The 12,512-nt window shown below is 31.9% G+C and overlaps 1 protein-coding gene across 2 annotated transcripts; it reads left to right on the forward strand.

Annotated features, from left to right (window-relative positions):
• The first annotated feature begins 30 nt into the window (after window positions 1–30).
• Window positions 31–12,512, forward strand: LOC110017965 (basic transcription factor 3-like). Of its 2 annotated transcripts, none has more exons than XM_020715155.1 (6): window positions 31–201; window positions 3,603–3,670; window positions 4,381–4,529; window positions 4,615–4,671; window positions 5,863–5,901; window positions 12,173–12,512. In XM_020715155.1, exons 2-6 carry the CDS (start codon window positions 3,603–3,605, stop codon window positions 12,364–12,366), a joined length of 507 nt encoding a protein of 168 aa, XP_020570814.1. In that variant the 5' UTR covers window positions 31–201; the 3' UTR covers window positions 12,367–12,512. The 2 variants fall into 2 exon arrangements, with proteins under 2 accessions (XP_020570814.1, XP_020570813.1); XM_020715154.1 differs by having other exon boundaries at window positions 32–175.

Raw genomic sequence — 12,512 nt, forward strand, 5'->3', positions numbered from 1 at the left:
TATATATATATATATTTAACCGTTTAAATAATCGGTTATTTCTGGTCGGATAAGGGGCGGATCTGGTCCGGATTAGTCTTTAGTGAATCATACAGTGTTATAGGGATAACACTGCGAGCTGGTAGAGCGGCTGCAAAACCCTAAGCTCCTTCAGTTAGTCCCCCGGCGTAGCGAGGTGAGACTATCTCAACACGCACGCAGGTGTTCGGATGTTCTAACCCTAACTTTGATTCTGTTTATCCACTTGTTACGATTCTCGATTGATTCTGATGAGATACTTGCAGTCAATTTGACCATTTTCTTTCTTTATTTGGTAGCTTAAACCCATTTGACCCGTGGAAGATGAGGTTTAGTTGAATTTGATTCGCTTTCCATGTTTGGACTCTGTAACTTCGATTATTTAAGGTGTTTTTGCCCACTGTTCTTTGTTTCCGGGACTCATTTCCATCGCGCTGCAGTGTCTGACATCTGAGGCACATGAACTTGCTATAATTTATTGTCGTGAGAAGATACCTTATGCATCCTAATCTCTTTTTTTGCACTCTAGGACTCTGGTCCCCGTTTTCCGCTCCTCAGTGTTATTTATCGGCATATCTTGCCCAGTGGTTGACGGAAGTGGTAGGCAAAGCGGTAGTTTGTAGGCTATTTCCGTGTGCTTTTGTACCAGTTTCACCTATTACTTGATCTTGTCGGGTTGTTTTTCTTGTGTAGTTGAGTTCTCCTTTCTAAAGGGAGAAGGAAATGGCCCAAGAGATGTGCAAATATTTTGCCACTATTGCTTTAGTGCACTTGTAAAAATATATTCCAAGATGAGTTTTATATGTATGTATGTATGTATGTATGTATGTATGTATGTATGTATCTATAGATAGATAGATAGATAGATAGATACACATATACGTATATAGAGACATACATATATATACACATATACATATATACACATTTACATATATAGAGACACACACACACACACACACACACACACACACATACACACACACACACAATCATGAAAATTTGATAGGAGAATATCATGTGATAAGAGAATATCATCGAAACTCGTTGATATATTATAAAATTACAATTATATTGGTTATTTTATATGGATCGACATATATATACACATATACATTTACATTCATGAAAATTTGATAGGAGAATATCATGTGATAAGAGAATATCATCGAAACTCGTTGATATATTATAAAATTACAATTATATTGGTTATTTTATATGGATCGAAGTGTTTGGTAAGAAATAACGCAATAACTATATAGTTGAGTGTGATTCAAATTTGATTATTAATTTAGATGTGAGGTAATACTATTCATAAATGATTATCTTTAAGAGTTGATGGCAAACAAATCACCTGTAGTAAGATAATAGAAATAAATGAAGGTGCTTTGGACACGTATAGTAATGGATAGAACCTGCACGTCTAGCACCGATAGAATTGACATATTTTAGATTTTTTTGATATGGAAGAATTATTAAGGAAATTATGTAAACGAAGCTTTACATTAGCATGAGTTTTGCATAATAATTTGCATAAAATAGAATTAATCCATTGTAGCATTGAAGCTTTATGAAGTTTATCACAGGTTGTTTCAACAATTATACTTACGATTATTAGATGTTAATACTGCCTGTTTATGCTATTGATTTAGGTGAAATAAGCGCCATAAATGAATTATTATTTGCGAAACAAATAAATTTTTAAAGTTAATTTTAAATGGTACTAATGAAGGTTTAAAATTGCGTATATGGATATTGATACGTTTTTAGTTTGTGAGGTGAGACATTAGCCTCAAGACGTTACCAGTGTAAGCCTCAAATTTTAAAAATTGTGTAAGTTAAAAAAACTATGTTTAAACTATAAAGTCTAAAGTAAGAAATAACATATTAATATATTAAAAAAATATTATAACAACATCTTGAATTTTAATAAAGTAAAAAATAATAAATTGCGTAAAATTAGAAGTAACTTGTTAATTTCCTAAAAGCAAATTATGAAATAAGATTAGTTATACAAACATTAAACCATTCAACTAAACTAAGATATTAAAAGTAAGTATAATATAAGTTATTTTCTCCAACTCATACTACCACCACTTAAACCAGAACATAACAACTCATCAATATTTGAATTTTTAAATTGAAAAGTCTTTGTTACTCTCATCACCCAATTGTTTATCATTAAAATCAACGGCGTAATGAGTTTTTTATCTCACGTCATATCCTTATCTCATATATATTCTCCCACTCATCATCTTTAATACTAATTATATATATTTTTAATCATTAATCATCGATAAAAATATTAATTAAAATAATAATTATGTTGATAGTTTGAACTTCAACTACATAATTTTTTATGGATACATTTTTTTTTAATTTCATGTTATTTAGTGTACTGCGTGTGAGGATTAATATGTGAGGTATATTGATATTACTTTTAGGGGCGCCTTAGCCTGGGTGAGAGGCGCACTTCAACCTGGGTGAGGCGTATTCCTCACCTTGGGATAATGAGGCTCAAGCCTCAGTGCGATTTTTTATATAAAGCGTTGAGGCGGGTCTCAAGGCACTCCTCATATTGCACATTTTTGAACAACGGTACTAATATATGCTTATTTTATGTTGTTTTTGTATTTCTATAAAATTCCCTTCCAAGCTTTTGGTTAACTTTAAGATGTTTTCCGTCATTATTAGCTCATTACTATTAGCTTTATTTTCTATGGCTAACACAAAATCTGTCTCCTCTAATTTATTTTTCTTGTTGTGACCCTCATTTATTGTACATTCTACATTTGTTTCTAAAGTCTTATTTCTATTCTTATCCTTGTATTTTTAAGTTGAATAGTCATTAGTTTTGCATGTTGATTGAAATTTTGTCAATTGAGGTACATGTTAGTATTCTCTTTGTAATGGGATTTGATAGTTGCTTAGTTTTATCATTTACTGTTATTTTTTTATGGAATTTCAGATTTTTGGGTGGTTTTTAAATTATCATTTGGAATAAGCAAACTGTATTTGATGTCCTTAAATTAAAAGCGGCAAATTTGTTGTGAGTAGCCTACAAATTGTGATTTTATTTTCATTTTGCATATCATTCTAGGTTGTATTAAAAACTCTAAACCCTTAAATTCGTACTTCCTGCTTAACATGCCCATCACTCATGAATTTTATCTATTACACGATCAATAATTATCAATAAACTTATTGATCACACTAATTTTGTTTATTTTTCTCTTCATATGAAAATATGGTTACGTAAGTACCTATATTCATTATAGGGAATTCAAGAATTCAAATATTTCAACTTGACATAATATTAAGTGAGCTGCCTTTGAAAGCACTGATTGCCTCTCCATATTTACTATAGATTTGTTGTGTTCTTGATAATGTTTACAATCAGCAAAAGCAAACCATATGGCACTTATTTCACTTTAAAGATATCACGTTTTTATACATAATACATGATTTCATAGACAGTGGATCAAACAGCTCCTTAATGCAGTTTTTTAAAACATTAGATTCCGTACTTCATGCTTATCATTCTTTCTGCCTTTTCTTATGCCATGTGTGGTTCTCTTATGCAGATGAATGTTGAGAGGCTCCAAAAGATGGCCGGAGCAGTCCGCACTGGCGGAAAGGGCAGCATGCGCAGGTTTGTCCTGTCCTGATCTCATATAGACGAAGAATTTTTTATAGAATTTTTATGTAGGTTTGTCATGCCATTCACTTTTAATATGATGCTGAAGTCATATAGTATGCATGTAATGTCCGAGGATTATTACTTCTGTAGTAAAGCTGGTGATAAAAGGGGCTTAGGTGTAGGAAGATGAATTGAGGACTCTTCCTTGTTCAAATATTTGTTTTCTTCTGTCAATATTTGCAGCCAATTGGTGCTAATTCTTGCCTTGTTACTATGTTATTGAAACTAAAGTGTTTCTGAAAAAATGTACATTCACATGTTGTTATTGATTTTAGGGGCATTTGCATACATAGCACACAATTCTCTGTTTTAACATATCTCACACCTAAGCTTTCATATTTACACAAATGATACTCAAATATTTAATATTACATAAATAATAACACCACTGCAATTTTTGAAAGTGAAATGTATCTTTTCATGCGTAGGTTTAAAGCACCAAAGTGCTATGTATATAAATATGAAATTTTAGGTGTAAGATATGTAAACACATATCAATTGTGTTGTATGCAAGTAAATTTTGCTCGATTCTATTGCCATAGTCATTTGAATTATTGATTTTCAGGAGTTTATAAGGTTCAAATTTCTTTTTGACTACCACTGCAACTTCAACATCTTTCTGTTTATAGGATTTTCAATGACTTCAATCTGATATCATGCAGGAAGAAGAAGGCAGTTCACAAGACTACAACAACGGATGATAAGAGACTGCAGAGCACACTGAAGAGGATTGGTGTAAATCCTATTCCTGCAATTGAAGAAGTCAATATTTTCAAAGATGATACTGTAATCCAGTTTCAGAATCCAAAAGGTAAATATTGAAATTCGCTTGAGACCCAAAGTTTCCTGCAACAGAATAAATTCTTTTATTTGCTAATTTTTTTTTTCTTTCTCAGTGCAAGCTTCGATAGCAGCCAATACATGGGTTGTCAGTGGCGCTCCACAAACAAAAAGTACTTTCATATCTTATCTGATTGCATTCAGGCTTTAAATATCTATCAAATGAAATATTATTGCTTCTATAGCATACTAGATGTTTAGGGTAACTTATTACATCTGTGAATTTGTTATGTGTTCAAAGTGATGGTGATATACATGGGGAGTAGGATTCAAGTTTGTTGGTTGAAGTGGAGGACTGCATCCGGCCTATTGTGTAATAGAAATTTACTGCCTAGACTTAAAGGAACATTTCATAAGATAGTGATGAGAGCTGCAATGTTTTATGGCACAAAAAGTTGGGCTTTAAAAGAGAATTATAAAACTAAGTTAAGTGTTGCTGATATGAGAATGCATAGGTGGATGAGTGGCTTGACACTTAGAGACAAAATGCGAAACAAATGTATTCGTGAAAGGGTTGTTGTTGCTCCAGTGACAGACAAGATTAGAGAGAGTCATCATATGGTTTGGTGACATTAAACATCTATCATTTGATGATCCGGTTTGGAGAGTAGATGTTTTAGATTCAACTTATGTTAAAAAAGGCATAGGCAGACCTAAAAACACTTGGGCATAGTGTATAAAAAATGATATTAATTTATTAGAATTAAATGAAAATGATACTCAATAGGACACAACGGAGAAATAATACTCATGTAGCTGACCCATTTAGTGGAGTAAGGGCTTGTTATTGTTGTATTACCTTTGTGAATTTGGTCTGCTGCTTTCAGCTGTCTTATTATTGTTAGGGAAAATTATAAGTCTGGCAACCAAAATTTTACATTTATAGAACCCAAAAATTGCTATTTATTAAACTATTAACTAACCCAAATAAACAAATTAGTGAGCCCCTGCATTTATTCATGCTATGGCCAACTTAAGGGAAGCAAAAAATTACAAGTTGAAATTTTCTTGTGCTTTTTGATATTTGGGTTATGCTATTGCAAATGGTGGTATTTGGGTGTTAGTTTTATAAATGACCAAATTTAGGGTGTTAAAGATGAAGTTTCCCATTATTATTATCTTTTTTATTGTCATTATGATGATCATGGCCATTATTATTATTACAAAAAACTACTACCATTGTGGGTGTGTGCGCTAATATTTACGATCATTTTATTTATACAGCCAAAAATTATCAGGTATGTTTTTGAAGTTATTGTTTTCTTGGCTATTTTTTTTAAGCATTTCACATTTTTTCTTGACAGGACTTCAAGATTTGCTACCTTCAATCCTCAGTCATTTGGGTATGATTCTGAACTATGTTTCACTTTTTTTTTATTTCTTTTGTAACCTTCTGCAATTTTACTCTTTATCAACTTGGATCAGATTTCTCATTTTTCTGCTTTCAAAAATGTTTGATCCTGTTATTAACCATTCTAGCATGCTTGTTGCATATTATTTGTTATAAAAATACTGCTAGCCGTCTTTATTTACCTGCTTTCTGAAACAAATCAAGTTTGGTTGATGAGTCGTATTATACGATATTTTGAAAATTTAAATCTTAGTATCATAAAAAAATAGGTGGTTTAGCATTAGCTAAAAACAAGTTACTTTTTATATGCACGGTTTACCCCAGTTAACAGCGAATAGATAAGAATGCCATCTACCTATAATCTTTGACACTACTTAATGACCTCAAGTTTCTTAGGAAAGCAATTGTAGATTCCCAAAAAAATAAAGTGGGTTAAGAATTACAAGGAACCTAAATAAGAAGTGAACACTAGAAGGACCTTGTATTCCTGCACAGGAAAAGTTATCTTAGCTCAATTGAACGGCGGATCTGTTATGGAGTTTAAGTTTTGTGAAACTATTGTTTGCTACCTATGCACTGGAATGCCTGTAAGCCTACTTGCTTTTTTTTTTTTCCAAAAATGGTCTACGGCTTCCAGTTGCTGTGGTTGCCCTTTTTTAGGTCCAATTTATCAAGAACTTTGAAGGAAAACTGCCCACATTATAAATTTGCACTTTTAAAAAGAATGAAGGTAAAACAAGCCCATATTAAAACCAGCCCGCATAAAGCAAGATAATTATAAAAGGGATGCCAACCTTTGATGGATTTGTCACAACCTTTAACGGATATGCCCACATTAAAATGATTTGTAATTTCAATATGTTTAGTTTTAGCCTTGTTATTTGGATATTTTGTGAGACTAGTGACGCTAGTATTTTCATATTTAAAGGGAATTTTTCCTAATTGAATGCTGAAGTTTTGTTATCATTGCTTTATTGGATTTTTGCAACACAACTCCTTGCAACAACATAGTTTGCTGACATTGTTGATAAATCAAAGGTTTATTTCTTAGGCTTTCTATGTTACCAAGAAATTATGCATTACTGAAGAATTTGCCTGGTGCCAGTGGTGATTTTTTTTAATTTGATTTTCCAACTTGCATTGGAGAAACCCTCTAGCTTACTTGAACATGCATTTCTAGGATACTATAACTGTTTGTGGGACACTTAGGTACCTAATAATATGTATTATTTTAATTAGACAAGTTTTCTTATTTTTATTATTTTTTTATTGTTTATTTTTTAAGTATTGTACCCTTTTAAACATTGATCAGTATGTCAGATATCTTAAATGAGCCTGTCATATTTCTGTGTACTTTGTTTCAATGAACTTTCCTTTTGTGATAGTTGTTACGCTTTATGAGTGGGCTCATATGCATGCCAAATTCTTCAATCTTCTTGAAGTGCAATCTTCTTCATGTGAAACCTCTTTAGTAATTTCTTCATTTTTTTGGTTTTACTTGTGAATATGACATCATCAATTTGTTGCACTTTGAGCCAAGGGATTATCATTCTTCCTCACAAATGATGTTGTTTTTACTTCATATGATAAAAGTGTTTCATGATTAAAAAATATATATTGTTTGAAAATCATTCTTAAATTGGGTGGTGTTCTCTAAACACGTCTTACATAACTGCCATTTAAAATTATTTTCTTCATATCATTTGAAAAGTAAGTCTAAAATTTTTTTATTGTTAATAAAAGATTGGATTCTGAATGTGTTGCATGTTGATCTAGGATTGAGGAGAATGAGTTGATAGTCGGTTCTCCAACTCTAGATGCAAACGAGGTGTATGCATGTTTCTAGTATGAAGGACATGGATGATGTTGATCTTTAAAGCACCAAATATACGGTTACCAAGTTTAAAGATGGACTCTTTTAAAGAATTGAATTCATATGGTAAATGCAATCTAGGATTCATGGGAATTGATGTAGTTGGGCCTTACAATAGGAGACACAGAATTTGGTTAGCTTATTGTAAAAGGATTAGCCAACTAGAGGATGCTGTATAAGGTGTTGGTGTAGAAATTAATAAGAGAAAGTAATAAGAGGGATGAGATTTGAAATACAGATTAGTGTTTTTGTAGCCTTACCAATCCGTATGTAGAAATCTTGATGTAGAATTCTCTTGAAGCCCCCCCATTGATTCTTTTCTATTTAGTTTTTTTTGGTTTTTTCTTGTTCAGTTTCATGTTTCATGTCTTCCTTGAATGCCTTCTTACTTTCTTGAATGCTCCAAATTCTCCTTTCATTCCTTGATCTCTCGGGTTTAATGAGAAATTAGAGAAAGAGAAGACGCCTTCTAGAGAAAGAGAAGACGCCTTTTAGAGAGAAATTTATCAGCATATATAGCGTTGAGGAGCGGAAGTGGTCATTGGGACTTGCAAGTTGGCGAGGTCTTTGAGTGATCTAAATGTTTAGTAAAGTGTGTGTATCACACACACACACACACACACAAATAAATAGAAATTCAAGAACGCTTGAATGCTTAAATAAACTCAAACTAGCTATTATTTGTTAGAGGCCCGATACCTAAGATGAACATGATAAACGATAAAGAAGGATTTCCTCTTATCATTCATGGTAAGTCAATTTTTTGAGAGGGAAATTATTATTCTTATTATCCTGTATAATTAGAACTCTTATGTGTAAGTTAAATTTATCAATATTGGATATTAGCTCGCTCCGTCCCCTCCTTCTGTGTTTGATGAAGTATTTCTTGGTGGCTGTAGTAGAAATGGAATCTTTGGTTTTATCGTGATTTTTTTTTTTTGAATTTGAATTTTCATAGAACTTTTTCGGTATCCTTGATATGATGTTTGCTCCCTAAATATGTGGGTGGGCTTGGTTTTTGCATTTTAAATGACCTTCTTGAACTTAATTTGTAGTGCATTTTGCTGTCACCGTGTCTCTATTTGTCTCATGCAACTAATTTAATTTATGGGCTTGACTTGAGTTTAACATTAAATTTAACCTTGGTTTTAAATTAGATTTTGCTTGGACTTTCAGTTTGATCATACTGATTTGATGATGTACCCTTCTTGGAATTTGGCTCACCCTTTTGATTCATTTGAATCTGCAAATGGACAAAGATGCATTATACTTAGTTGTGCTTTTTGGGCTAGCTTGGCTCTATGATGGTTACTTCCTGAATTGATATTAATCTCTCTTGTTTTTTAGTTTTCAGGAGGGCAGCTTGTTCATCTTTTGCTTTTAATAGTTTTTTCTTCCTCTTCTGTTTCAAAGAATATTGTTAGATGAAGGTCCATGGTTTTATAGTTGAAGTAGATGTTCAACTTCTTCTAGGCTTGTTGTCCTGCCCAAGTTCTTTACCTATAGAATAGACTTTTGCACTACTAAAAATTTTAGTTTGTCCTTGCTTTGTCAAATGTATTTTTTCACCTCTAATACACAACAATTTTTTTCCCATGGAGTTCTTTTAAGGCCAGATGAAACACATCTACAGGAACTTATGTAACATCATCAATCTATCATTCATCTATGATAAAAAAAAAGTTCATTTTGACAAACTTTGCTATGCATTGGTTATAAAACTTAAAATTTCAATATTGATTAGTCCAACTAAGGCTATTAGTCGAGCCGAGTATGTCATGAATTGGATTTAGCTTGGTTGTATCATAAGTTGTTTGTGTTTAGTTCGAGCTCGAGCCAAACTGTAGCATATATGTTCATACTTTGCTTGATAAATATTCTAATAATCTTATACTTGCCTTATTTATGAGAAGTTAAGGCAAAACACCTTGTTTCTTTCTTTAATTATTTTCATAAGTTTTTTACTTCACCATGAAGACTTCTTAGAATTAATTTTATTTTGGTTTCTTTATACTTCTGAAAATGCATAAAAAACTATTATATGTTAAGGTATTTCCTTAAATAGCCTTAAAATAATCCTATTAATAATCCCTTCATATTAAAAAAAGTACCTACTCATCTTTCTTCTGTCAGAAATAATCCTATTAATAATCCCTTCATATTAAAAAAAGTACCTACTCATCTTTCTTCTGTCAGAAATAATCCTATTAATAATCCCTTCATATTAAAAAAAGTACCTACTCATCTTTCTTCTGTCAGAAATAATCCTATTAATAATCCCTTCATATTAAAAAAAGTACCTACTCATCTTTCTTCTGTCAGAAATAATCCTATTAATAATCCCTTCATATTAAAAAAAGTACCTACTCATCTTTCTTCTGTCAGAAATAATCCTATTAATAATCCCTTCATATTAAAAAAAGTACCTACTCATCTTTCTTCTGTCAGAAATAATCCTATTAATAATCCCTTCATATTAAAAAAAGTACCTACTCATCTTTCTTCTGTCAGAAATAATCCTATTAATAATCCCTTCATATTAAAAAAAGTATCTTTCAATTTTTTTATCAATTATTGTTCTTTTCTCATAAATGTTGTCAATCTTCGTACATACAATGGCTTATAATATTTCCTATAATCCTTTGATTTGCCCCTTTTATTTTTGTTTTCTTGTAACAAGCAATATGTTTTCATTCTTATAACTTTCCACACTCATTTTCTTTGCTTCTTTGCTTTTCATTCAAAGTCTCCCAATTTCCTGCAACAAATCTTTTTATTTTTTTTGATTTAGTTAACCTTGCCCACTTTTCAACATAATTTTGTTAAATGAAATCTTATCAAATCATTGCTTATTCTTTCATCACAATTGAATTAAGTTATGACTTGCCATTTATTGATGTGTCCTATTATAATCAAGCCATAGGCTAGTTGCATGCCATTTGTAGTGGAATACTCTTAACACCTACAAAATTCAATTTTTGATTCATTTAATTCATTTTTGCCTTGAGTTTTTTCACCGAATGTTGATTTAATATCAACCCTTCTTGTAATTGTTGGAGTTTGTTTTATAAACAGAACTAACAGTAAGGTGCTGAAAATATAAGTTTAGCACAAATATACTAATCTATTTTTTTATGGCTTTCCCAAGATTGGTTTCTTGGTGCAATAAGAAACTTTTTTGGGGATTTTTTCACTAAATTACCGGTGGTTTGTAAGTTTGCTTTAGAAAAAAGAGTACCGAAACGAGAACTGTAAATCGATCTTCATGAATTACTTTAAAAACCCTAAATTCACATCGAAAAAAGAACCCGAGAAGAAGATTTCATGGAGAGAAGATTCAAATGTAGGTTTAGAGCTGTGGATGATGCTGAAGAAGTTATTCTTTAAGTGAATGGGGTTGGAGGTTTTGTGATGTCGATTGAACCCTTAATCATCTACAAAAAAACCAAATGAAACCTTAAATTGTCATGAAATTTTTCTCGTGAGTCAAGAAACGAAAATATTACAGATTATTTCCACTTACGCAGACGAACAAAATGATACATTTGGGTGGCATAACCTTTTATGTACTTCTACATCGTCTGTAAATATGGTTTTAGTTTAAGATACACAGCAAAAATTATGGGTAGAGTTTGTTTGGAGCTTTTTTAATTTAACCAGCTAACTCCTATGTATTTTACATATCTAACACCTAAACTTTGATTTTTACAATAACACCACCCAAACCTTTCCCATCACTTCAAAAATACCACTATTTTAACTAAAAAAAAAAAGAAATACACCTTTTCATGCATAGGCAAGCTCGAAAGGTGGCTTGCATGTAAAAGTTGAAGTTTAGGTGTTAGATAGGTAAATATGTAGGAATTGAGTGGTTATGTACGTAAATATTCCTATTAAAATTTTGATGACCATTGACTGAATGCTATAATTAAATCCAAAATCCTTGCAAATTTTAACAGTTCTTTCTTTGGAAATAAGTTCCTTCCAAATTAAATTTGGTATATCAGTTGCCAGTTTTCTGAACTAAATGATCTTAAAAAAACTTCCTAGTAAAAAAACAAGCGATAATTACATACATAGCATGCAAAATATTACTATTTATAAAGTCCAACACCCAAACGATTTTTTTGAACTAATGAACTGACGTATTTGCGCGTACCACCATCAAATCATTGAGAATTTGATAAAAATGATAAATATGGGTTGGGGTTTTATCACGAATTTTGATATTTGAGTGAGAATTTGAAAAATGGGCGAAAGAGGGTGCTAGATTTGTAAATAGCAATGTTTCGGATGCTGCAAGGAATTTTGCTTCAAACTTGTTCTGCTCAATCATTTGATATTGAACTTAACGTTGGTTGAGCTTACCTTTATATTTATTTAATCTCAGGTTCTGATAATTTGGACAACCTGAAGAGGCTTGCAGAGCAGTTCCAGAAGCAGACACCAGATGCTGCTTCAGCTGTTGCAGCCGCCGGTGCTGGTGCCAACCACCATGAAGAAGACGATGACGACGTCCCAGAGCTCGTGCATGGTGCGACATTCGAAGAAGCTGCAGAGGAGTCCAAAGCAGCTGCGGTTTGAAGAATATTTGTTTTTTATTGCAAATTTAAATTCTTGGATCTAAGTTAAAAATGGTGGCCTGTGAGCGATTATTTGCTGTTTTATCATCTCTTTTTGACATGCTAAACAAAAGGCGCAAATTGTTGTTTTAATGAATCTACCCATCA

This window comes from Phalaenopsis equestris, unplaced genomic scaffold (assembly GCF_001263595.1).
Source record: "Phalaenopsis equestris unplaced genomic scaffold, ASM126359v1 Scaffold000002, whole genome shotgun sequence".
Lineage (NCBI taxonomy): Eukaryota > Viridiplantae > Streptophyta > Magnoliopsida > Asparagales > Orchidaceae > Phalaenopsis > Phalaenopsis equestris.

Excerpts from the sequence above, each read along its gene's own strand:
- LOC110017965 (XM_020715155.1), top strand. The coding sequence starts at position 3,603 with ATGAATGTTGAGAGGCTCCAAAAGATGGCCGGAGCAGTCCGCACTGGC. Across the intron at positions 4,530-4,614 it reads CCAGTTTCAGAATCCAAAAG|TGCAAGCTTCGATAGCAGCC; the intron begins GTAAATATTGAA and ends TTTCTTTCTCAG. Across the intron at positions 5,902-12,172 it reads TTCAATCCTCAGTCATTTGG|GTTCTGATAATTTGGACAAC; the intron begins GTATGATTCTGA and ends ATTTAATCTCAG.